Source organism: Mya arenaria, chromosome 7 (assembly GCF_026914265.1).
Source record: "Mya arenaria isolate MELC-2E11 chromosome 7, ASM2691426v1".
Classification (NCBI taxonomy): domain Eukaryota; kingdom Metazoa; phylum Mollusca; class Bivalvia; order Myida; family Myidae; genus Mya; species Mya arenaria.
Genome location: NC_069128.1, coordinates 54,039,619 through 54,066,385, shown reverse-complemented (window position 1 = coordinate 54,066,385; position 26,767 = coordinate 54,039,619). Strand labels below are relative to the sequence as shown.

The window sequence follows — 26,767 nt, the reverse complement described above, 5'->3', positions numbered from 1 at the left end:
CATATTCTTGTTAGCATTGAAATTGTAAAAAAATGATTGTCAAATAGATAACAAACTAATTACAACACACCACTTCATTTGTTATTTGTATCAACTTTTCCGCTATATTTTCTGTACGCATAATCTTCTTCTGTAATTCTACAGAGAGATTGCAATAACGCTCAAGTATCATGTCAAGCTGTTCATAAGTGTTTTAACTGATACATCAAACGCATCTAACAGCTTTGCAGAGATGAATGCAGAAAAAGCTGCATTTCAGCTTGTCAAAACAAAATAAAATACTTCCATCAAAAATTGTTTATCTTCATGAAGAAAACAACTTTTACTTTTTTGCAAGATGTCTATCTTCTATCTATGATAAAGTTTGCCAAAACAATTGATTGCAAGAAAATTGTATTAAAAGTACAACATTGGATCATATTGAACTATCTGCATAAACAGTTTATGTGGAATTACTAAGAGCTGTATATAAAAGTAAGTACACAGATTCTGCGTGCACACAGCAGAAAATTACATCAATGTCAGAGCCTAAAGCTACACTCTCGCAGATTGCTGTTTTGACAACTTTTTCTTCTTTCTTTTGGTATTGGAATGAGCCAGTTTTTCGTCTGGAAACCAGTGCTATAAGAAGACTGACTCAATGTTAGATCGCAGTTTTTAGGCTGTAGGCCGCTAGGCCTGCAGACTTTTATAACCGTATCTCGGAAATCGCATCGGCAGATCGACATAACATTTTTAACTTTTGGCGAATTAATGCGCGCACGGGCGTATCAATCCAATCGCGGTTAGAACTGCGGTGGTCACCGACCTAATTTACATTAACATTGACATCGAAAATACCTAGTAAGCAATCTGCTCTAATAGCTACGGACTGCCCTCTGTATATTTATTAGTTTGCTATTAATAGCTCTGTAATGAATTTATAACCTATGTTAGGCGGTTAATATAGTTCGCATAAGCTGCGTTTTGCGTAATATCTCGCAATTGAAATGTTACAAAAATCAAATATTTTCGTATCGACGAGTTACAGAACACAATATAAAAAGCAGAATCCTATATACCTGTGTTTGGATTTTGCTTCGGCCGAGGACAGATAATATCTACATGTACATTGTAGTTAAAAATAGAAAATGGGTCATCGCATTCGTACACGTTTATTCCCCGGAAATAAACTCCGAGAAGTCGTTAAAACCCGGAAAAGATATGGATCGTATTATGATGCATTTAAATGCTAATTATGCGTAAAATATCAATTCATAATGTTTTAAACGAAATTAAAATACTTTAATTTATCCTACAATCAGTTGTTTGATGACTGAAGTGCATTCATAAGCATATTTTCTATGTGTTAAATTGCCTAAAGCTGCTTTTACTTGACGTTGTTTTTTTTTAGTTTGTTAGTTTTAACTTGTGTTTGAAAAATCTGTGTCGCATTAAACCATTCTCTTGTGTAAATTCATACTTACAAACTTTTAACCATTACTAAAAGAATATTATACACGTTTACCATTCAAATCAAATCGTGCAAAGCGTTGACAGGCTTTCGACCTGCTACAATTTGTGTCATGGTCATAAAATGCCGAATGAAACGGAAAGTATGTGAATATTTCTCAGTTTGTCGCAGTAATTTCAGTCCAAGATATTTAGCATGTAGCATGATGCATATGCATTTACAAAAACAACTAATATTAATCTGATCATATTGTCCACTATTGACATATGTTGAGGGCATTACTAAGATACATGTGCATCAAACATACAGAGAATAAATGGTATGTGGGTGATTCGATCCAGAGGTATTTGGCGTTGTAGAAAGAAGCCTTAAACATAAACCTAATTGATGTGTTCAATGCAGTAAGTAAAATGCCATTGCTTCACGTTGCTCATTGGCAAAAATTACATTTTAAAAAAAGTCAAATTCATAACAGAAACTTATGATATACTGCCGCGCACTCGTAAAGTGATATAGGAAGTGTAACAACATGCCAAAGAATTCTTTTTCTCGATTGATGCAAAGGCGTTTTTTAATCAGGGTATATTTTTAGGTTAGTTAATTCAATTAAGAGCTTGGAAAAGGCAGGTGTTTTGAAAGTGGCAATTAAGCATATTCAACCGTTAAGTTCTAGGTTAAAATCTGTAAATCATCCAGAGTTTTTTTATAATGTACCTGGCCCCGATTTCTCGAAACTTCACAAGCTTAACAGGCTTAAGAAATACCAGGGTATTGAATTTTGATAAACAAAAAATGGTTAATTGTGATTATCCTTAAGATGATTTCTTAAGTTTAAGAACTCTTACTCAAGTAAACATAGCACAAATTATTGAAAAACAAAAACAGTGATCTTAACATCATCTAATAATAATAGACTTAAGATGTTTCTAAAAGGTGTGGCCTTTTTCAAGGACAGGTTTGGTTTATGTTTTTAGGGACCCGCATGTTATATAGGATCTCTGATATAGTTAAAAGAACATTACCATGTCTTAGAAATATTACTGACGGGAGATCGCGAATACCTAATAACGATGAGATTTAGCATCAGAAAACACATTCTTTACGTTATAATGTAGATACCGGAATACATCAGCTACAAGCATACATACCGTGCTGGTAGGTAATTCGGCAGTTAAGGTTAATTGTTTTCATAGTCGTCTTGTATAGGGTAAATAATTAGTTGTAAGGGGGTTGAATACGAAATATTGCTACGCATAGTTTCGTGTCTTATACATTATCCAACGTATTACCATCTACTTAAAGCTACACAACTTAGCAAACTATTATATCGGTTGTATCATACAGATGGATGCAGGACATTCACTTGGTTGTCTTTCGATGTCATTTGGAGGCGTTGTTGTCTTTTGTTGAGTGTCTTTTAGTGTTTAACAGGGTCTTCGTTAATGTCTTTGCTTCTTAGATATCCCGCTGTATTTAACATTTCGTGGTGAAACTCGAGTGTGTATGGATATAAGAGTGAAATGTTTTGATATCATTAAACGAACTAAACGTATAGGAAAATAATTTAGATGAAATTGAGCGCATGGATCAGAAAGGAAAGGATGTGTTTTCATTTAACGTTATGCAATATAAAAAGTGTATGTTTTAATGCTATTAATAGCATGCATATTAGAAAAAAACGTTTGTTTTAAAAATTAGATGGTACACATATCTGTAAAGGGCCTAGCTTCCGTGACATCGCGTGTGATTGCATGTATTGTTTACTTCATTCATAAACTCAAAATTATCATCTCATGTAAGAAAATGAATGAAATGCTTATGTTATTTGAGTTATGTAAATGACGCTAACTTCGAAACATGAATACATGAAAACGATGTTAATTGGCCGTATTAATAATCACGTCATGGTGGCTCTTTGAAGTTCAATGTCAGCACACTTGCATTTGCATTTTTCTTTGTGTTTTACGCTACAAGAATTTCCGGAGAACAATTGAAATGTATGTCAAGATTCATTTCAAAGAATAATAGAAATTATGAAATTGAAACTTCTTTTTAAACGAAGACATAATTACGCCCTTCATTGATTAGCAAAAGTTTACATTGCATAAAAACATATTTTTTTTCAATAAAAATCAATCTTTAATTGTAAGGCTTTAGTTATGCAACAAACAAGTTAACTTTAGAATATACTTGGTCTGTAAAGTTATACAAAGTTTATGCTGTCTATTAAATATCTTCAAATTCTCTCGATTTTATCTTGTGAAGTCTCTCTCCTTCAGATCTTTATTCCAAAATGAATGCTGTAAGATTGGCCCGTGCTTTGTTTTAATTGTCAGTTTTGCTGTTTAAAGCCAACTGAGAGACACAACAAATCCCTGGTACGTCGTAAAGGTGGAAGTCAAACGGAATGTCTTCGAGTACGCATCGCTCATTTTTATGGAACAATTCCTAAATGACTGTCGCCGGATTGGCAATGAGTTATTTTTAATTGACATTCACTCTGGTCAATGCCAATGCATATAATAATATTGTTACAAATATCCTGTTGCACGAATGCTATCCTCAGACCACCATCCAAACAGACCCAACCTATACTGTGTGTGTGTGTGTGTGTGTGTGTGTGTGTGTGTGTGTGTGCGTCGTGCTAGTGTTCCGGCGGTCGTGGGCTCGAGCCAAACACCGGGAGAGCCTTTCCTCCGAGGTTAACTTAACTGTCCTATACTTAAGGCAATGCCAGTCACTGTTTACGCGACTGCTCTTGTTCCAGTCCATAGCGCATTCTCCTGGAATACCCGGGCAAAGTTGTATGTCTATTTTCTGCGAGGGAACAAAGACAATTTACTTACTAGAGAAGTTCGTGTCTTATTTTCGCACGTTCATTACCTTCATATGGCTAAACTATGAATCAAATTTATCACTGAGTAGGTTTCAACTGTCATTGGTTTTTGTGCTGTAAAGATTCAAGACAAGTATCATTGTATGTTCTATGGATATGTTCTTGAGAGCTCAGGTGTTTTCTAATAATGCTTCAAATCTGATAAGTGAACCTTCCTTTAGTTCGTGTTTAATGTTCTTTCTTTTGTAAACTGCTAACAGGAAATAATGCACTCATAGAATACTCCTACAGTTGTATAACTGTTCGCAGTGTCTTAACATATCATATGTGTATGCCTTAATTGTTGCACCAGCAACTCATTATATATGTCGTTTTTACATAATTTAATATTCAATTAAGCCTTTCTTTGTGACTCAATTATAAGAACACCAATGATTCTGATATGTTTTTTACAACTATTTTCGTTTGCTGCCCTGAAAGGAATTCTAAGATACATCTACATCTGAAAGGCATTTGGTGTATGCACTTATCACCCAAATAGATACCTACATCTTTCAAAAATTGCTTTGAAACTGGAGCATGGTAATTACAAAGCTCTCCCCATGATGAAAACTACTCTACTGCGGAAATGTTGGTTTTGAAGAGATGTGTGCTATTCTTATTGATTATAAGTGGATTTCATATAACATTCCGAAATATCATACAATCTACAAGATTAAGTGCACATCTAAGTACCACACAATCGATTATGTGTACAGTCAAACGTACGGAATAATAAGTGCGAGGAAATAACATTGACATCACTATGCTTTAAGATTATGGTGCATCTCAAAAGCACATTTCTACCATTACTGCAGCAAAGAAAGGAAACGTAAACATTATTGTGAAAATTGCTTTTCTAATAATATAAGTTAATCCATAATGAGCATCTTATCGGAGTATAATGTTGTTAAATTGAGTTCATATTAGTAGTTTCCAAAACTACACTAGTAATTTTCAAAATGTGTAGTTTACACGTCGCTTTATTCTTTTTCACAACATTCCTAACGATACATACCTCATTGACGTTAACGTTCACTCAACGTTCCGGGACGTACGCGAAATTTCCTCGTTGGAACGCTTGCCTGAACGGCTCAATAACTTTTGAGTTTAAAACGGCGCTGGATAAAGCATTATTGTTGTATACAGATGATAACGGCATATCAGATTACGTTGAAGTGATGATTATTGACGGAAGAGTGCGTTTACGTATAAACGTCGTTGACGGCAAAGACGGAGCCTTAGAAATAAACGCAGGAAAACGTGTTAACGACCGTTCATGGCATAAGGTGACGGTCAGACGTAACAGGATGGAAACGATTTTATACGTCGACAATGAACAAGACAGTCGGGTGGCTTTCGGTTCAGATTTCCGGTTTGGGAACACAGAGCGTAACAACTTCCTTTACATCGGCGGTCTACCACAGACTTACTACAATCAACAGAACGATAACCTGAAGGGTCTGTCTTTACCTGCATCCTTTATTGAGCCTCGTTTTGAAGGAGAGATTCGTAACGTCATCTATGAGAACTGCACGTGTGCACCAGCACGCGCCATAATGATTGAGGGGCTTGGAGTATCACGGGAGCCGCGCGAGGCTTGTGACATCACGGATGACTGCGGCACATGCTTGTGCGTGAGTGGGGACGAGGGATCCGGTTGTCAGTGTCGCCAACGGACATGCCAAACAGGTAACAAAACAGAAAATAAAGCATGAGGGATTTCATATCAATACCGTCAACCTTCTTATACAAGTTATTCAGTCGTTGCAGTTGCCTACAAGGCATTTGCGTCTAAAATATAATTTAAATGATTTAAATCTTCATCTTTATAATGATTTGCAGCGGACCATTCGCAACGAACTAACCAACGCGTAGTCGTTAATACGCTGATATACGCGAACATAAACAAAACATCCCTGACCAGCGTTCTGGTAAGACTTATTAAGGAATATTCCAGCCGCAGGCTTTTTAGCCACATACTATGTTTGCAGTAGGTGTTTTCATCAATCAGACCTTCTCTCTTCTCAGCATTATGAACAAGCAATTGGTAGAAATAAATACAATCCGGACTATTTGTAAAGAATCATTGGGGTTAGATTCCGTTGGAATGTCAGCACTTAAAGCAGAAACTAGGTTGCATCTTGCGTAACTCATGTTGAAGGAATTATAACATCAATCGTCCTGTAATTGTCGACATTGATTTCCAATTTACTGATCTATTGGTTGTTATGTTTCACAATGCATCTATTTCCATTTAATCGTACACTATTTGTATAAAAATAATGCTTCATGCATACCATAATTGTCTTTAAAATCGTCTTCCTGGAGTTTAATAGTATGATATATCACTATTCATACAGTGTTTTGAAACGTCTACCTTAAAAGAGGACCAATTTTCTTCGTAGTTTTTTTTTCAAATTCAAGTCTTTGTTTTCAGTCCAATTATTCACACTTTGTGCAAAACATCCTTTTTTGATTTAAAGGCGAAAGTCTTTGACATGAACTATAAAACAGTTGGCACAGTTCAACACACAGAAATTGGTGCACATTCAATGAGAAGTAAAATCTTCTATAATCCAAAATGTTTGCCAGCATTTGAGTTGCAAAACATATGCATTCAAAATGTCAGTTAGAACCTTTTTGGTTATTTTCAATAATAAAGTATGCTGTCAGTTAAAACGTTGTGTTTTTATTAATTTTGATAATACAATGAAAACTAGTCCGTGCAGTCATGTCAGTGACGAAATATAATTGCACCTATAAAATAGTCAATTTCGTGTCTGGGAATCATTCATTCAGTGCAACTATGTTCTGGGCTCCATTTTCATTACAGTGCAACAGTGTATATGTGTGTGTCTTTTTCTGTTCAGTGCAACCATGTTCTGGGTTTCATCTTCATTTCAGCGCAACAACGTTTTTGTTTTTCTTTTTCTATTCATGAGTGCAACCGTTATCTCTGACGAGTGGCTGGAAAATATTTCAAGTATATGTCGAACTGTTTGAAGAGTTATATCATCGGGTTTATGTGGAGTTCCAAGTACGAAATGCAGACCAATACTGCCAATAAGACCGTAAAACTAATTAAATAAATGATTCCATGTCAGTTTTATCTAGATTGAGAAATTGATCTCTTTAAATTGAAAGTGTGCCATTTCGGCAAGGAGAACGTACGGCCAGAACATTTTGTCATGGATTCTCGTAAGCCAATGACAAGTTAAGCATCTATAACAATAACCTTGACAAAGCATTGTAAGTTACTCACAAGTTATTGCTGTTGCCTAATTACAGTGACGAATATCATCAGAAAACACATTCATTACGTTATAATAGACGTAGAAAACACCAGTTACAATCATACTTACCGTGGTATGAGGTTATTCAGCAGTTAATGTTCATTGTTTCAATAATTAAGTTCTGAAGGAGTAATTATAGATAATAATAGGTTGGAATAGGAGAAATTGTTTCGAGCACTTGGCAAACATATGTTAATGTCACGTTTTTCGTATAATGTATTCTTACATATGCAATCCGAATCAAGTCAATACATCGTACTGCACAAAGTATTAACTAATATATACAATGAAAACTAGAATAGTAACCCAGTAGTTAATCATTTAAATATAAACCCTGTCTAGACGGAGAAGATATGGGCCGAAATGACATTGAACAAGATACATTAACGTACCAACATCTGAAATAGACCATTTTTTTTCTTTACCGCAATTCACTTTGCAAAGATTGAATCGTTGAGGCATATTTTGGCACTGCTTCTGAAGTTTAATATGCAATTACATTGCTTTGTTATATTTTGTTATTGTTTTTTTCGTTTTCCCAGATATACAATCGTTTTAACAATTCTTTGAAAAAAATCAAAACAAATTTAAAGCCTAATAAATTTCAATCAAACGCTTGTGTTTTGACGTGATTACCGAGAAAACCACATCCACGTATATTTTTTTTCCAAAACCTGTGGTGCAATGTAAAGATATCAAAACATGCAATTACTTGCACGTGGTTTGCAGTGCAATGAAATCAAAGGAACACGTGCACATTCTTGAACGAGATTTGAAGTGATTTAAAATGAAATGAGAACTTACAAAATCGTGCAATAAGTGTCGACAGAAGATGTTCAATATAAAATAAAAGAAAACAGTAAACAATGCCAATATTTTATAGATCTGAAACTTCATAACCATTATCAATATTAGTGTGTTTATTTATGTAATACAAAGCATCTCTGGCACGACATAGCACGCTTAAATAAAACACTGGGTTTTATCGTTACTTTCATGCTTATTGAATGGTTCTTTTAAGAGGAGTATCTTTTGTGTCTCCTCAAGGCTGCCTTCGACAAACAACATGTCAGTAGTGTCAGAAAATGATGGCTGTTTAAAAAGTAGTATAACAGGCCATAACGCTAGACTTGACCTGGCATGCTGGTCATTCACTATCAAACCGACAGGGCGTCTGCTATGTCACGGTCAATAAGTAGTAACCATACATGTTATTCAGCATTGACAAATTCGGTATCATTCTTATATTAGGTGAAAAGAATTTTGATGTTACTTTTATAACCAAAGTTAATGAACATGCAAGAATGATATGAAAGTGCTTAAGGCGTTTGAGGATCATGAAATCTTTTTTGAAAATTAGTAATTTGACCGGATATTTTTTTAAAATAAAAGGAAAGTTATGCACCTGAGATTAGAAAATTGCGTCAAGGTAGATCAAAACTTTCTAGAAGCGTTAAAGTATGATCTTAATTTGCTTAGATTAATTATCTAAAATATGGCCCCTTGCCTTTAGAACCATTCAAATCTGGCAATAATAGTATTTAAATCCTTGACGTGTTTACCGTGTGTATTGGTACCGACATATTAAACGAGGCGAGAGTTGCCTATGAATCATGGCGACTTATGAATATATTTTGTTGCGATATTGTATGTTATATGTTGAAAAAACCTGTTTATTGAAATAGCTGGATTAAGTCGAAAAGTAGTATAGCACCTGTCCTGTGATAAATTAATTGTTTCAGCATCTTTCAATAAAAAGAATATGTGAACATTAGCTTGACCTTTTAAAAAGAAAAAAAAACTGACTCGATTCATATGTCAGTTTTATAAACTGTCTTCACAAACGAGCTTAGATAATAAAATAATATAAACCAAAGATTGAATTATGCACTGACAGGTTGGTAAAAAATTGATGTTGCACATTTTTCAAACTGCGCTGTCCCTCCGAAATATTTCTTGCCAAAACATTCCAAGAATTGACATAAAAACGGTCACAAATAAGCCCGTAAATGTAAAAATAGTTCTGGTAATAAGAAATGGAAGTATTAAATAATAGTACGTGTCTGATTTGCCTAGGTCAGACATATTATTTCGGCGGCATTGTAGCGAAGACATATAATCTGGAATATAGTTCATGGGGCTTATGACGGAATGTACCAATGTACATAAGAAATGTTCATGATCTTAACTTTGGACTTCAACATTAGCTCTTCAAGTTTTATGTTCTCAGTTGTATTTCTCTTAGCTCCAGTGAAACATATGATAATGCGATTAGCGCATTTCTGTTTCGTTAGAAAACAGTTGTTGGCATGTTGAACAGCTTGTCTTTAAAATCTTTACGGAAGTTTTCAACTAAGCAAAATGCATTATACAAGGTTCTAGTGCGCTTGAAGTATGAAATCATAAAGCTTATTAAAAAATAAACAATGCTATTTTAAGGGTTCATAATAACAAATGCTTGTTGAGGTGTAAGATCGCAAAACATTTCACCTCATGAACACCAAAAGTTAAACTCACAATGACACAAACAATTATACTTTTTGCTTTGATGTAATCATGTTGTTGCAGTGATGGCACATTTTCCTTCAAACCGCTATCTTAGAACCTTTTGAAAATTTAAAAAGTTCGAAGGAATTCAGGTTTCCAAGTCTGTTTCAAATATTACACTTCATTTAAAATCATTCAAATCATGGAACTCTTTATTTATTGTTCCGTATTCACTTTCCTTTATCTGTTCTATGTTCAATCAAACAGGAGAACAGCGTTTTATTCTGACGAGCCATTTGTAATGATTCAAGTATTTAACGAGCTGATTTCAAGGTATCAGACCCGAAAGAAGTGAAAAATGGTTTGCGATATTATTTTGGTATTTTTTTGTGAAAGAGAAAAATGTGAAGAATGAAAATATTATAACAAAAGAAACATGTGTTTATCTTCACACTTTGGAAAGTCCGATTTTAGTTGTGAATGAAATATATATGCAAAAAGCTACAGAAACAAGCTCAGTAGCAAAACGTTTAAACATAAACCCGGTTTAGTGGTACTGGGCAAACGCCAAAGACATAGAACACAAAATCACAAACAAGAAACATAGAAGAACAGCACAAAACTCCACAAACAGCACAGTGCATACATACTATGTATATATACAAATAAATAGGTATGTTTATCAAGAATTGGTAGGTAAACCAAATATACAAATTGTAAATACTTTATGTGTTAGTAATGTATCTTTGTTATATATAATTTAAATATTTGTAATTAACCATCAAATACCTTCCATATTATACCAGCATTAAATGGAGTCACCGGTAAGGAATCAAGGTTTAACATTAATTGAGCTCATAGTACTAACTTATTGTTGGTCGAGTACCTGAAATCTTTTTATCACAGGCATCCAACGGGTTTCAAGTGTGAAATGCGTGAAACAGTTGCATATAAGACTGTCATAAAAAGTCTAAATATAGGACTATCCATGAGTTTTATCTAGATAAGGAAATATATCTTATAAAACGGAAAGATTGCGAAGAGGAGTACAATGTCATAAAGAAAAATCTGCATTAAAATAAAGTAAACAAACAGTGTGTCCGTAATCGATATCAAAAGTGCTAGAAACATATTCAGATTTACTGGAATTCATTTCCGGCAAACATTTTGCTATAGAACCTAATTCTGTCAATTAGGCTGACAATCCATCTACTTAAGATCTTTACTTGTCGTAGAGACAGGTTTATGATAGTGCATACTGCCATTTAATCTTTGGATTATACTTATATATCATCTTGGCTCGTTTGTGAACCTATCATTGCATCAATCTTTGGTTTATACTTATTTATTATCTTAGTTCATTTGTGAAGACAGTTTGAAAAGCTGCAATATGAAAAACTCTCGGGTCAATTTTCTTTTTGAAAGGCGAAGCGAATGTTCACACAGTGGGGATCAAACCCACATGAGACATGTTATCCATTAGACCACTCTCGCCTCGTTCAATATGTTGGAATCAATACAAACGGTATACATTTCGAGCATCAAAAGGAGCTGCATACGTTTTAGACTAGGTTTTATGGTTCTTATAGCATAGGGCATCTTTGGCTTACAGAATAAATCTAAGCAAATAAGAATACTTTTTTAACGCTTCTAGAAAATTTTGATATACCTCAACGCAATTTTCTAATCTTAAGTGCAAAACTTTTCTTTCATTTTTAAATATAGTCCTGTCAAATTAATAACTTAATAAAAAACACAATTCATGATTCTCAATCTTCCAAAACACTATCATGTTACTCCTGCATTTTTATTTATCATGTTTATAAAAGTAACATCGGATATTCCTTTTACCCAGTATGAGAATTATGCCGATTTCAAGTGTTGGATAAGATGGATGGTTACCACTCGTTGACCATGACATAGCAGACGCCCTGCCGGCCTCATAGTAAATGACCCGTATGCCAGAGGCTTTCGGCGCTTTATACTTGAATGAGCTTTGAATAGGTATCTCTCATGCTTAAAACAGTAAGGCACTACGTCTTCAACCTGAGCTGGAGTAGATAGGGAATATAGCAAAACGGTACAGATGGAACAGCAAAACACGTACGGAAACGCTTTTTGACCTGCAATATTGCTTTTTAAGAATACCGTTGAACAAACACATTACAGCCAACATCTTCTGACACTACAGAGATGTTCGAAGACAATCTTGCGGAGACGCAATGGATACTCCTTTCATTCAATTATCATTAAAGCAACGATAACTACAAGTGTTTCATTATAAAGAGCTGTATCGTGCCAAAGATGCTTTGTATAATATAAATAAACACGCTAATATTGATACTGGTAATACAGTTTTAGATTATAAAAAAAAAACATTTTTACTGTTGTTTGTTTTTACTTGTAACAACTTCTGTCGAGGTTTATGTGAAAGTGTGTGTCTGGTTCGATATTACCTTCGGTGTCTGACAATATAAGCCCGTTTTTTAGGAAAAATAGTTGACAATCAATTATTTTACACGGTCCTGATATTACACATGTGTGATTACATTCATTATTTGCATGGCCCGTTCCAGATGTGAATAAAAACCAAATACACAAACTGTAATAACTTGATGTATAATGTGTCTTGGTCATATTTAATTTGAATATTTGTAATCAACCGTCAAATACCTTTCATATTATACCAGCATTATATGAAGTCACCAGTGAGTCATCAAAATGAAACATTAATTGAGCTCATACAACTAACTTATATGTGGAACGAAGGCCGGTAATGTTTTTATCACAGGCACCCAACGGACTCAAGTGTGAAATGCGTGAACATGCTGCACATGAGACTGTCATAAAATGCCTAAATATAGAACCATCCTTGAATTGTATGTAGATCAGGAAATATATCTTATAAACGGAAAGTTTGCGAATAATAACACAATTTCACAATAAAAATAATGCTCTTAAATGAAGTAAACAAACTGTTATGCCGGAATTCATATAAAAAGTTCTATAAAGATATTTGATTACAAAGCATTATTCGATACAAACTAAATTCATAAGGCTGCAATTTCATCTACTAAGGATCTTAACTTGTCCTTCAAACTTCAGACAAAAGAAAACAAGGACATAAACTATTATACCTCGCAAATACCCATCAGTTGGAACCTACTTTCAATAAGAAAACAGGTGAATACAACTAAGGAAGGAAAAAAACTGAAAGCTTAAGTCAATGATCCTTGAAATATCCGATGAAATAAATCACAATTTAAAAATATCTGTGGCAGCCCTGCCTACAATCCCCTTCCAGCTGCATCAGGTCTCTGCCGCTACCAATTTCAGTAAATATTTAATTTAATAATATTCTATAAGTTGAGAAGACATTTGACAGTGTGAATTTTAATTCACAGTTGAACACACTATTTAAACCGACATTATAAAATCAAGCATGCAAAGGAATAAGACCACGAGTTGTGCCAACATCAATTACGGCCCTCTCCCGAAGTAATCGCTAGTTTTCAGCACGAAGACCAGAGAATAAAACCGTAACAAAATTAGGTTTTTCCTACCGTTGCAATACAACGCAACATGCAATAATTGTAACATAAAACATATCACAGGAATGTGCACGTGAATAATGCATACTGTAAAATGATATGAAGCAAATGTTGCCACAATGTGCTGATTTTATTATATACAAATACCAATGAAAGTGCTAAATAGACCCCCATTAATTAATCATTCTACACTATAACATAAAATAAAACTGGGCGTTTGGATTTATACTGTCAAATTCATTTTGGAATTTATTGCAGTTAAATCAAAAGCAAGTTTTCATAAATAAGACATGCCACTTTTGTAAAAGTGAGCATAAAGGTTACCCCATGTTATATTATTAACTTGTTGCTATTTAATGAAATATTAAAGCCATGGAATGTTTTTTTCATAACTCAATAATCTTTAATGGCCATGACCTATACCTCGGCATCAATGACTAACGGATATGTTCAGGAATGTCAAATATAACAACATACACTTCAAAGCAAGATGCTATTAGGTTTTATACTGCATCACTATTGTGATGGTTGTGCTATTAAAGTTTGTCTTTAGAGAAAAAAGCAGTTTAAACAGTTGAACTCATAGCAATGGGTACACAATCAATGAGCAGTAAATTCTTCCTCAATCCAACATTTTTTCCAGCATTGAAGATTGCAAAAATTATGCATTCAAAATGTCAGTAAAAACGTTTTGTTTTTTCATTATTTTAATAATACAATGAAAACTAGCAATAGTAAAAATATCAATGACTTAAGCTCATTTCAACAAAAACGTGTTTTGTTATTCAACCTCTTCTCGTCCAATTTCGTTTCTGTGAATCATTCTTTCAGTGCAACCATGCTTCTGTATTTCATCTTCATTTCAGTGCAACACTTTTTTGTCAGTCTTTCTATTCAGTGCAACAGTTTCTTCTGAAGAGTGGTTTGCAAACATTCTAAGTTTATGTCAAACTGTTTGAAGTTTTTAATCACCGAATTATATGGAGTTCAAAGAACGAAATGCAGGCCAATACTGCCAATAAAACCTAATCTTAATTAATGACTCTCATGTCAGTTTTATCAGGAAATTGATCTCTTAAAATTGAAAGTGTGCCATTTCGCCAAGGAGAACTTACGGTCATAACATTTGTCATGGATTCTCGTAATTGCCTTGACAAAGAATTCGGAGTTACTCCCAAGTTATTGCTTATACCTCTACAATGACAAATATCACCAAAGAACACATTTATTACGTTATAATAGACGAAGAAAACACCAGTTACAATCATACCTACAGTAGTATGAGGTTATTCAGCAGTTTATGTTTATTGTTTTCATTACTATGTTGTGAAGGAGAAATTGTTTCGAGCACTTGGCAAACATATGTTAATGTCACGTTTTTCGTATAATGTGTTCTTACATATGCAATCCGAATCAAATCAATACATCGTACTGCACAAGGTGTTATCTAATACATACATGGACAACTCGAATAGTAACCCAGTAGTGAATCATTTAAATATAAACCCTGTCTAGACGAAGAAGATATGGGCCGAAATGACATTGAACAAGATACATTAACGTACCAACATCGGAAAAATACCATATTTTTCTTTATCGCTTTTCACTTTGCAAAGATTGAATCGTTGAGGCATATTTTGGCACTGCTTCTGAAGTTTAATATGCAATTGCATTGCATTGTTATGTTTTGTTTGTTTTTTCGTTCTCCCAGGTATACGGGCGTTTTAACGATTCTTTATAAAAAACATAACAAATTTTAAGCGTAATCAATTTCAATCAAACGCTTGTGTTTTGACGTGATTACCGAGAAAACCACTTCCACACATAGTTTTTTCCCAAAGCCTGTTGTGCAATGTTAAGATATCAAAACATGCAATTGCTTGCACGTGGTTTGCAGTGCAATGAAGTCAAATGAAAACGTACACATTCTGGAACGAGGTTTGAAGTGATTTAAAATGAAATAAGAACTTACAAAATCGTGCAATTACATGAAAACAATCATTCAAATAATTGCAAAAGGATACGGTAAATCATAAAATCCTAAAATATACAATTACACTCTACAAGCGAGGGTTATATGTACTTAAAGTCAGTGTATTTTTTACGTCATATCGTAAACTATTGATGAAAAGCACGGATTGACTCGGGTCAGGACTATCTCAATGCGTGCGGAATAGTATAATTTAAACAAATGTTATCTCCCACAAATGAAGTGCAATGGCAAACTAAAATTCCATACGGTTCGCATGTTTGATGTATATCTGTAATTAGGTCATGCCTTACTAGGCTTGTTCCTTTGAATGTGTTATCATGTGATATTGTATATCTCTTATTGAGTGTATGTTAGACGTTCATCCTTGTGCTGCTAACCTAGGCCAAAGTGGAATCTTTGGCTGCCCGGCTTGACACTGTAGCTTCCAATTGATCATTGACTTGGATAATCTTTATGCAAGCTTTGTGCATAAATATTGGAACACTGTCGATGAGTTAAATGTTTTCACCAATTTGAAACAGTGGACTATATTTTGTTGGGATATTGTATGTTATATGTTGATATACCTGGCCCCAATTTCTCGAAATGTCTTAAGCTTAAAAAGCTTAAGTAGCTTATTTCAATAAGTAAAAATACATACTTAAATTTGATTTTGATAAATTAAAAAAAGGTTAATTGTGATAATCATAAAGATAATGACTATCTAAAATATAAAACTTTTTAAAGAAGTAAATATTAAGCAAATTATTGAAAAGCAAAAATAGTGAGCTTAGCTTAATCCTGTTATAATCCTGTTATAAGGGCCTGTTTCTTAAAGTAGCTTGATCATGTCGAATAATAGCATAGCAACTGTCTTATAATAAATGAAATATTTAGGCATCTTTTAATAAAAAGAGATGTGAACATTCGCTTAATCTTTTAAAAGAAAACTGACTCGAGAATGATGTATATGTCAGCTTTACAAACTTTCTTAACAAACGAGCTTAGACAAGAAAATAGTATAAACCAAAAATTGAATTATGCGCTGACAGGTTGGTCAAAAAATGATGTTGCACATATTTCAAACTACGCTATCCCTCCGAAATATATTTTGCCAAAACATTCCAAGAATTGACATAAAAACGGTCACAAATAAGCCCATAAATGTACAAAATAGTTCTGGTAATAAGAAATGGAAGTATTAAATAATAGTACATGTCAGTATTTCTTTGGTCATACATACTATTTCGGTGACATTGTAGCGAAGACAAATAATCTGGAATATGATTTATGGGGCTTATGGCGAAATGTACCAAATGCACATAAATATGTCTGTGACTTTGACTTTGGACTTCAAAATAGCTCTTCAAATCTTATTTCCTCAGTTGTATTTCGCTTAGCTACGGTAAAACATATGATAATGCGATTAACGCATTTCTGTTTCGTCAGAAAACAGTTGTTGGCACAGCTTGTCTTTAAGACCTTTGCGGAATTTTCAACTATGCAACATGCATTATAAAAGGTTCCAGCGCATTTGAAGTACGATATCATTTAAAAAATAAACATATCTTAAGGGTTAATAATAACAAGTGCGTGTTTCGGTGTAAGATCGCAGAACATTTCACATCATGAACACCAAAAGTAAAACTAACACTGACACAAATAATTATCCTCTCTATAATTTGATGTAATTATGTTTTGCAGTGATGGCACATTTTCCCTCAAGCCGTTATCTTAGAACCTTTTTAAAATTTCAAAAGTTCGAAGGGATTCAGCTTGCCAAGTCTGTTTCAGATATTAAAATTTATTATAATTCAAATCATGGAACTCTTTATTCATTGTTTCGTATTCACTTTCCATTATCTGTTTTATGTTCAATATTTTTGAAAGTTTTTTTTTGTGAAAAAGAAAAATATAAAAAAATGAAAATATCATAACAACAGTGATTTTTTGGTGCAATTTACGGCCTTCTAAAGGCTGTTTTCCCTTGCGAAAAACTGCCCATTTTCCCAATAATTCATTTTTTCCCCCAATTTGATAAGTGCAAATTATGTAAGTGAATATAAAAGCAATGAGTTACCTGAAAAATAAACAAAATCTTGACAAGACTAACTCTTTCACAGCATATTGTATGCATAAGGAGGTGAAAGCATGTATATTTGCCATTATATTTATTATTTTGATCTAATTTTGTATTTTTCCCAATCTGGACTTTTTAAATATTTCCAACAAAAATCAGAAGAAAAATGTGTTTATCTTCACACTTTGGAAGCCCAACTCAGTAGTGAAAAAATCCAAATCAGAGAACTAGCTTATTGTTGGTCGAGTCCCTTAAATGTTTTATCACAGGCATCCAACGGGTTTCAAGTGTAAAATGCGTTAAAAAGCTGCACATAAGACTGTCATAAAAAATCTAAATATAGGACTATCCTTGAGTTTTATCTCGATAAGGAAATATATCTCATAAAACGGAAAGATCGCGAAGAATAGTACAATTTCATATTTAAAAAAATCCGCATTGAAATAAAGTTAACAAACTATATTTCCGGAATCCATATCAAAAGTGCTAGACACATATTCAGATTTACTGGAATTTATTTCGAGCATCAACAAATATTATGCTGCAGAACCTCATTGTGTCAATTAGGCTGCAAATCCATTTACTTAAGATCTTAACTTGTCATAGAGACAGGCTTAGGAATAATGCATAATGTCATTACATCTTTGGTTTATACTAATTTATTATCTTGCTTCGTTTGTGAAGACAGTTTTTGAAGCTGCTATATTAATCACTCTCGAGTCAATTTTCTTTTTAAAAGGCGAAGCTGTGGGGATCAAACCCATATGAGACATCTTATCCATTAGACCACTCTCGACTCGTTCAATATGATTGAATCAATACAAACAGTGTACATGTCAGGCATCAAAAGGAGCTGCATACGTTTTAGGCTAGGTTTTAGGGATCTTATAGCATAGGGCGTCTTTGGTTTACAGAATAAATCCAAGCAAATAAGAATCATTATTTAACGCTTCTAGAAAATTTTGATAAAACCTCAACTAAATGTTTTAACCTCAAGTGCAAAACTTTTCTTTCATTTTTAAATCCTGTCAAATTAATAACTAAAAAAAAAACAATTCATGATTCTCAATCTTCCAAAACACTTTCAGGTTATTCCAGCATGTTCATTTACCATGTTTATAAAAGTAACATCGGAAATTCCTTTTACCCAGTATGAGAATTATGCCGCATAAGATATAATGGTTACAGGTTGTTGACCATAACAAAGCAGACGCCCTGTCGGCTTCATAGTAAATGACCCGTATGCCAGAGGCTTTCGGCGCTTTATACTTGAATTAACTTTGAATAAGTATCTCCCATGCTTAAGAATGTAAGGCTTTATGTCTTCAACCTAGTAGGTAGGGAATATAGCAAATCGGTACAGACGAAACAGCATATAACGTACGGAAACGTTTTTTGACCTGCAATATTGCTTTTTAAACATACTGATGAACAAACACATTACAGCCAACATCTGCTGACACTACTGACATGTTGTTCTTCGAAAACAGCCTTACGGAGACGCAACAGATACTCCTCTCATTCAATTATCATTAAAGCAACGATTACATCAGGTGTTTCATTATAAAGTGCTGTATCGTGTCAAATATGCTTTGTATTATATAAATAAACACGCTAATATTGATACTGGTAATACGGTTTTAGAATATATAAAACATTTTTACTGTTGTTTGTTTTTACTTGTAACAAGTTCTGACGAGGTTTTTGTGAAAGTGTGTGTGTGGTTCGATATTACCTTCGGTGTCTGACAATATAAGCCCGTTCTGTAGAAAAAATAGACATCATTATTAATGCATTATTACATAGTCCTGATAATACACTTCATTATCATAGGAATAAAACAATATAAACGATTACGATTATGGTTCAGGCGGAGCCAGTATCATATACTTTTGGTAATTTTTGAAATTCTTTTATTCTGAAAGAAAAAATGTAAAGATATATTGAAAACATTATCATAGTATATAGATGTGAATAAAAACCAAATACACAAACTGCAATAACTTGATCTATAATGTGTCTTTGTCATATATAATCTGAATATTTGTAATCAACCGTCAAATACCTTCATATTATACCAGCATTATACGAAGTCACCAGTGAGGCATCAAAATGAAACATTAATTGAGCTCATAGCACTAACTTATATGTGGGACGAAGGCCTTTAAAAAAAATTATCACAGGCAGCCAACGGGCTCAAATGTGAAATGCGTGAACATGCTGCACATTAGGCTGTCATAAAATATCTAAATATAGGCTTATCCTTGAGTTTTATGTCGATCAGTAAAAAGATCTAATAAAATGGAAAGTTTGCCAAAAGGAACACAATTTCATAATATAAAAAAAATCGGAATTCATATCAAAAGTGCTATAAAGATATTTAGGATACTGGAAATCATTTGCAGCATCAGTAAGCATTATGCGATACAAACTTATTATTAGGCTGCAAATCCATCTACTAAAGATCTTAACCTGTCATTCAGAATTCAGACTAAAGGAAACAGGGACATAAACTATTACACCGCGCAAATACGCATCATTTAGAACCCACTTTAAATATGAAACAGGTGAATACACCTAAGGAAGGATACGAATCCTTGAAATATCCAATGAAGTAAATTACAATTTTATAAGATCTGCTGCAGCCCTGCCTACAATCCCGTTCTAGCCGCATCGGGTCTCTGTCGCTACACATTTCATAAAGCATGCAAAGGAATTGGGTCACAATTTTTAACAAAATACCAACGAAAATGCTAGGAATACCCCATTCATAAGCCATGCTTTAATACAAAATGAAAAAAAAAACTGGGCGTTTTAATACATACTGTCAAATTAATTAAGGATTTTATTGCAATTAAATCAAAAACATGTTTTCATTAAAAACAGTAAAAAAGGCCACTTTAGGAAACATGAGCATCAAGTTTACCCAACGTTATATTATAAATTTGTAACTAATTAATATCATATTAAAGTCATGGAATGTGTTCCATAACTCAATACTCTTTGTTCGCCATGACATATACCTCGGCATCACTTACAGGCCAATGCTTATACCTAATAACAGTGACAATTAACATCGGAAAACACACTCATCACATGATAATGGTTGTAACGTAACATACGTTACACACATACCTACCGTGCAGGTGGGTATTCGGAAGTTAATGTTCATTTCTTACATTATTATGCGGTGAAAGGTAAATAGATTGGAATACTAGAAATGTGCTCGAGCAAATACAGTACCTGTTTTCATGTCACGTTTTCTGAACTTTGAAATCCAACTACAATCGTATGTTCTGTAGAACTATATACAAAAGGTGTGTCTTATTACAAGCCAGTGAACTATTGTCGACACACGTATATAATGAGTGTGTTGTTTGCTTTGCTTTCTCGCACATGATTCTCGGGAAAATATCATAGCAGTAATTTCTCACGAGCATGATAATTTTGATTGCAGATAATTATGATCGTTCTTTTGTAAGGAAGTGGAAAGCTTTCAAACACGAGTAATATACCCACAGAAAAGTTGGTGAAATCCCAAGACTTGAGAACATGCAATTACACCCTACGGTTATTTTTGGATTCAAAACTGAACTGAACTAAAGGTTTTCAATTATACACTTACAAACTGTTGGTACATAGTGCCATAACAAGATTGTTTACACGTGACATGGGCTTGCAAGGATTGTACACAATCAAGTACTTGGAAGAAATATAAAGTTATAGCGAAACATGGAACTAATTGCAAATGGCATACACCAATGTAAACAAAGCAAAACATATTACTTCTTGCAAATGGTATAAAGCCTAATGGCAAAAATACAAATGACATATTAATGTATTAGTAGTTAACGAAAACATTGCATAATGTGAATGCTTAGATCTGGTGCTTGATATTTATGTGCTGTATATGTTAATTTGTTGTTATACTTCTTTTCTACGTATATTTATTTGCGCTAAATTAAATCAACCTTGCTATATGATTATCGATTGTAAATACTGTCAGTACCATTGAACTTAAAGCTTATTCAATTTAGCGTGTCTTCGTGAATTTGTGAATTTTTCAATCATGTACAGCCCACGCTTTATTATGAAATCCTGCTGATTTCATGTTTCATAATTATATTTGTTTCCGTTAAACTAGTGAGGCTTAGGCATGATTTCTCTGACTTGATGACAAGACAAGGAAATTTAGTTGCCATGACCTTTACCTCGGCATCACTGACGGGCCAATGCTTATTCCTAATAACAGTGACAATTAACATCAGAAAACACACTCATCACGTGATAATGGTTGTAACGTAACACACGTTACACACATACCTACTTGCTGGTGGGTGATTCGGAAGTTAATGTCCATTGCTAACATTAATATGTTGTGAAAGGTTAACAGCTTGGAATACTAGAAATGAGCGTGAGCACATTCTGCAAGTGTTCGGATGTCACGTACTTCCGAGCGGATACTCTTAGGGTTAGCACGTTGCACTCACTAAGGTTTGAACTTCAAATTTAAATTATATATATCTATATACAAAGGATATTGTGTCATTACAATTTACAGAATATCTTCTTGCATTATAAGTGAAGCATATGCATCGAAGCAACAAACAAAACAGTTGGGGCTTGCGTGGGTGTAAGCTTCTTAAGTGTACCCACATGCATACAATTATTACTGTTTTACTTTTCTAGGTAAATAGGCGTTTAAATCATTTCTTGAAAAAATAAAAGTAGTTATTTTTTAAAACCATTATGAATTAAACGCAAATGAGTTTGTACCGACCTGAGAGCAAAGAAGCTCTCCAACGCCATTACGAGTTCGCAAAATGTTTTTTGTAACTTTAAGGAGACAAAACAAGAATTAATTATATTCATAATATTTTACAGGTCCATGAGTACAATACAACAAACAACATCCGGTATATACAGGAAAAAGCACTGCTTTCAGTTGAATAAACATTAAAATAAGTTATAAAAAGGTTATGTTTTGGTCGGTTGCACATTTAGATGATTTGATTGGTTCATAGTAATTAAGTTTTTTTCATTGAAACTATATTAAGTGCAAAAATTTTCATGGGATTCCACGCCCCCCCCCCCCCCCCTGGCAACGGCTATAGCTACCGCTTCATTTTCAATTTGTCCCGAAGGATTGGCAATACAAAAAAATGTTTTGGGTTGATTGTAAAATAAAGGTACAAATATTGCAAGGTAAATAGTGCCAAAGTTACATTACCAGGGGCTTAACTTAAATTGCATTACTTATTTTTCATATGATAAAACTTCTTAAAAAAACTCTGTGTTTGATTATTTGAAGACAATATAGTGACAACATCAAGAAAGACTTAAAATGTTTTATGAATACGTGCCCTGGAGTCGAACGTTTCTGCAAGATCATTTATAAGTCTATATTGCTTTTTTGTAAACGTCGCAGTTTCACTAGTCAAAAGATTCCATGTAACATTTCTGGTAGCTTCGGGTGGGGCCGCGAAATGTTAGTAATACAATAAATAGAACTGCAGGGACCAGCATTGCTGTCACAAGATTAAATATGACATTGTTCAATGGCCGAACAGACACATTGAGGGACACACAAGGGTCATAAAATCTCAACGCTAGTGGGTGAATCTTGACTTAATTAAGAACATGAAATAAGAACTCCTATACTTAATGACGCACGTCAGACATTGTCTTAATCGTGCCTTATCTTTTTGATGTGTATTACCAATGCATCAAAATAATTTTCCTCATTCTCTACACAGCTGGCTTATAATTCAGACACTCGTGAATATATCCAAATGCTGACACTTGTGTTTATTTGTGCAAACCACACACAGAGTATAGGAATAAGCAATTTATATATATATATATATGTTTTTACAACTGTCTGGGTTAAAGCGACACTCTTATTCAAAAATAATACATTCACATGATTACCCTTTAACTACTTACTAAATAATGCATAATGCATTTATGAAATATTAAATACATTTAACAAGATTGTAAACGTGTATTTAATATGTAAATATTATATGATTGGTGAATGCTAAAATATTACTGTGTTCGACTATAGTCTCATAGGTATATATACGATGTTTTCTGCACGTTTCTTAAAAAAATTAAACTCGGTATCCTTCATAAGAACCATTGTTGTCGACAATTATTCATCCTTTTTGGTGTATCAAACTATAAGAATTAATTGTGGTAAATTTTATTTGGGAGTAAGAGTGCATCTTTAAGTGTTGTGTACAGTTCGCAAAACATACCACATCCGTCATTGAACACCCCTTAGAATAATGTCCTGCTGGCAAGACATTAAACATTCAAAAAGGAATGTCGTGTTGGCTCGACATTGAACATCCAAAGAGAATTAGGGATGTCTTCGCGGTCTCGATGGAGACGTCTTAACGCATATAACACGACGTTTGTGGACGTAAAACCATCATCCAATCATAATACAACAATGGCAACTAACATTCCAAGCCCAGTAGTAAACAATTACGTATGAACTCTGTACACAAGGTTAAGACCCAAAGGACACAGAACGAGAGAAACAACCTTATTATTACCACCAACAGACAGTTATTATCTTTATAATCTTACCGATATTTAACAGCGTGACCATTTACAACAGAACTACGGGTAAAAGACATTTGGTTATATTACTATCTGAAAAATATTAGAGCATAATTATAACCGTGTAGTGTACAACAATGCAATTGCTCAATAACGATACATATGTCTTGTAGAATTTAGAAAAGTTTGGCTGGAAAAGTGCTCTCATTTTTAGACACTACGAACACAATATGTTTGACAACATTCATTAGCCGCGACATTCCTAAACGTCCCTGACCTTTATTAATATTATTTATTTTACAACGATTATTAAGAAAGCAGTTTTAAATTATGACAAGTCTCCCTTGTGGACACGATGTAGCGCGATCGTCTGTATTTGTTTTGTGGCGAGAAAAACCACTTGTCCGGCTTGGTGCCCACCAACCAAACCTCATTATATTCAATAAGCATTGTATTTCATAGAGTTGAGGAAACTCTGTATGCAATGCAGACATTATTTATAACATCTCCATTAAGCATTATTCACATAAGTAAGTATTCATACAGTTTAGGAAACAACTCATCTGTATGCAATACAGACTAACTTTATAGCATATTACTAATCTAAAGAACGCTGTTTGATTTAAAAGACTTTTAAATAGCGTCAGTCCATAACTCGGAAATAAGGTCATTTTGTTTTTTTCAAATTTATTGCAGAACTAACAACTATAAGAATGTATTATTTTCTCAGTGTTTGTTGTTAATATGATAAAAAGCAGCTCTGACACAGACGAGCTCTCTACAAAAACAACCCACTTGACTTTATCATCAGTTGTATAAGTATTAAGTATATCAATTGTATCTTCTTGATGTTTTCGTAAGAGGTACTTGTGTGGTAAAGAACATGTTGGTAGCGTAAGCTATTGTTTTTTAATATTCCCGATGTTTATGGATTATGTTTCCAATATGGCTGAATTTTATGCTCTGAGTTAATGCAATGAGCTAGAACTATGTGTCAAGTACATATGTTTTAAGCTGCTTATAGTATGTGTGCCCATTTCATTTTTGGCTATTAATATGTAATGCATTAGGAGACCATTACTTGATGTGCCATGGTGTTTCTATTGTACTATTGATTTTGGATGGGTCTTACTTGCAGCTTCACCGCATTAACTACTTCAATTTCGTCTGTAAAGCCTCAGTCGTTTAATGCAATTGATATCATAAACATAACATAACAATATCTTACTCTAACTCCTACCACCGTAAAATGTTTGTTCCATCTCTTACGTCTTTCATGGGAATACTTTTCTTCAGTTTGGTCCCAACAGTTACGGTGGAAGATACAGTCATCTGATAGAGACCTATTTGAAATTGCGGCCAGCGTGTTTCAACTCAAGCTCCATGTCAAACGGGTCATTTCCTTCCAAGTTCTTAACTGCGAGGGCGGCTGTTGTTTCATGGTCAATGGAAAGCAATAACGCCTGTTAACTATCAAACGCGAGGATCTGCCATACTGTCTATGCTAAATGAGAGTATACATAACAGATTCATTGGGATAGACAAAACTTGTTTATGCGTGCTTCAAAGCTAGTTGCCTCGTATAGATGGATTCATTATATACAAGTTTGCTCTAGTAGTTTTGCTGTAAACAAAGCATGTGCAAGTATCGAACTGCTTACCATGGTTCCTGACGATATAGAAAACTATAAATTTATAGGTTACTGATGTGCTGCCAGTAGGTCGAGTGAATGCAACTGAGTAGTTTGTTATGACGTTAAAGTAACACAACGATTTGTCTATTCCTGATAGCAGTGTGTGTTATCCTGAGAAAACACATGCAAGACCAGTGAGAATGTTATCAAATAAAAATTGCTTGCATGCCTCCATTTCAACTACAGACAAATTAGTTTATCTGCAATTGTTTCAATAATGGGTACTGATTAATGGTGTAAAACTGAGCGCTCCTATACTGGTTTAAACCCCAGCGAGTTCTTGCTTAGTATTTACATGCACGGTGGTTACCCCTGGTGGTAGTTTGATATTTGTTAAATGTTTGCTGTATTGCAGCTTTGTAGATCATGATTGGTGATTATTTGGCCTTGACATGTGTGCCTTTTAACAGGATCTTGGTAATCATCTTGAACCTTTTTATATTTGTGTATAAATTTAGGTTGTTAATACAATAGTTCTCTCTTGTTGAAGTATAGGCAAAGAGCAGCGATGTGTTGCTAATGCTCACTATTTTAACTTGTCACCCCGTTGTTTTACAATGGACGCATTACTTGGGTTCAATTCAAAACTGTAAAATTAGTCGTGTTTTCTTCTTTTCATAAATTATGTGGTAAAGTAGTGCAAACAAGTTTTTTTTTTATCACTTTTGGCGTCATTTTGTAGATGCCAAAACAATCACATGCTTACTATTTTTGTAAACGCTATTTTAGAACTCACAAGGAATATATGTGGTTGTCTGTTAATGTTGATTTAGTTGATAGCAAGTTTAT

At 33.9% G+C, this 26,767-nt stretch overlaps 1 protein-coding gene across 8 annotated transcripts in view; it reads left to right on the top strand.

Annotated features, from left to right (window-relative positions):
• Nucleotides 1–26,767, top strand: part of LOC128241470 (uncharacterized) — a 163,256-nt gene that overhangs the window by 38,276 nt on the left and 98,213 nt on the right. The window contains exon 1 of one of the 8 annotated variants that reach the window (XM_052958408.1): nt 5,144–6,020. The exons of the other annotated variants lie outside the window; for them this stretch is intronic. Within the exon in view, the coding sequence (XP_052814368.1) occupies nt 5,291–6,020 (730 nt within the window). The 5' untranslated portion in view covers nt 5,144–5,290. Of the gene's footprint in view, nt 1–5,143; nt 6,021–26,767 lie in introns of those variants that run through there. 8 annotated transcript variants of the gene reach the window in all.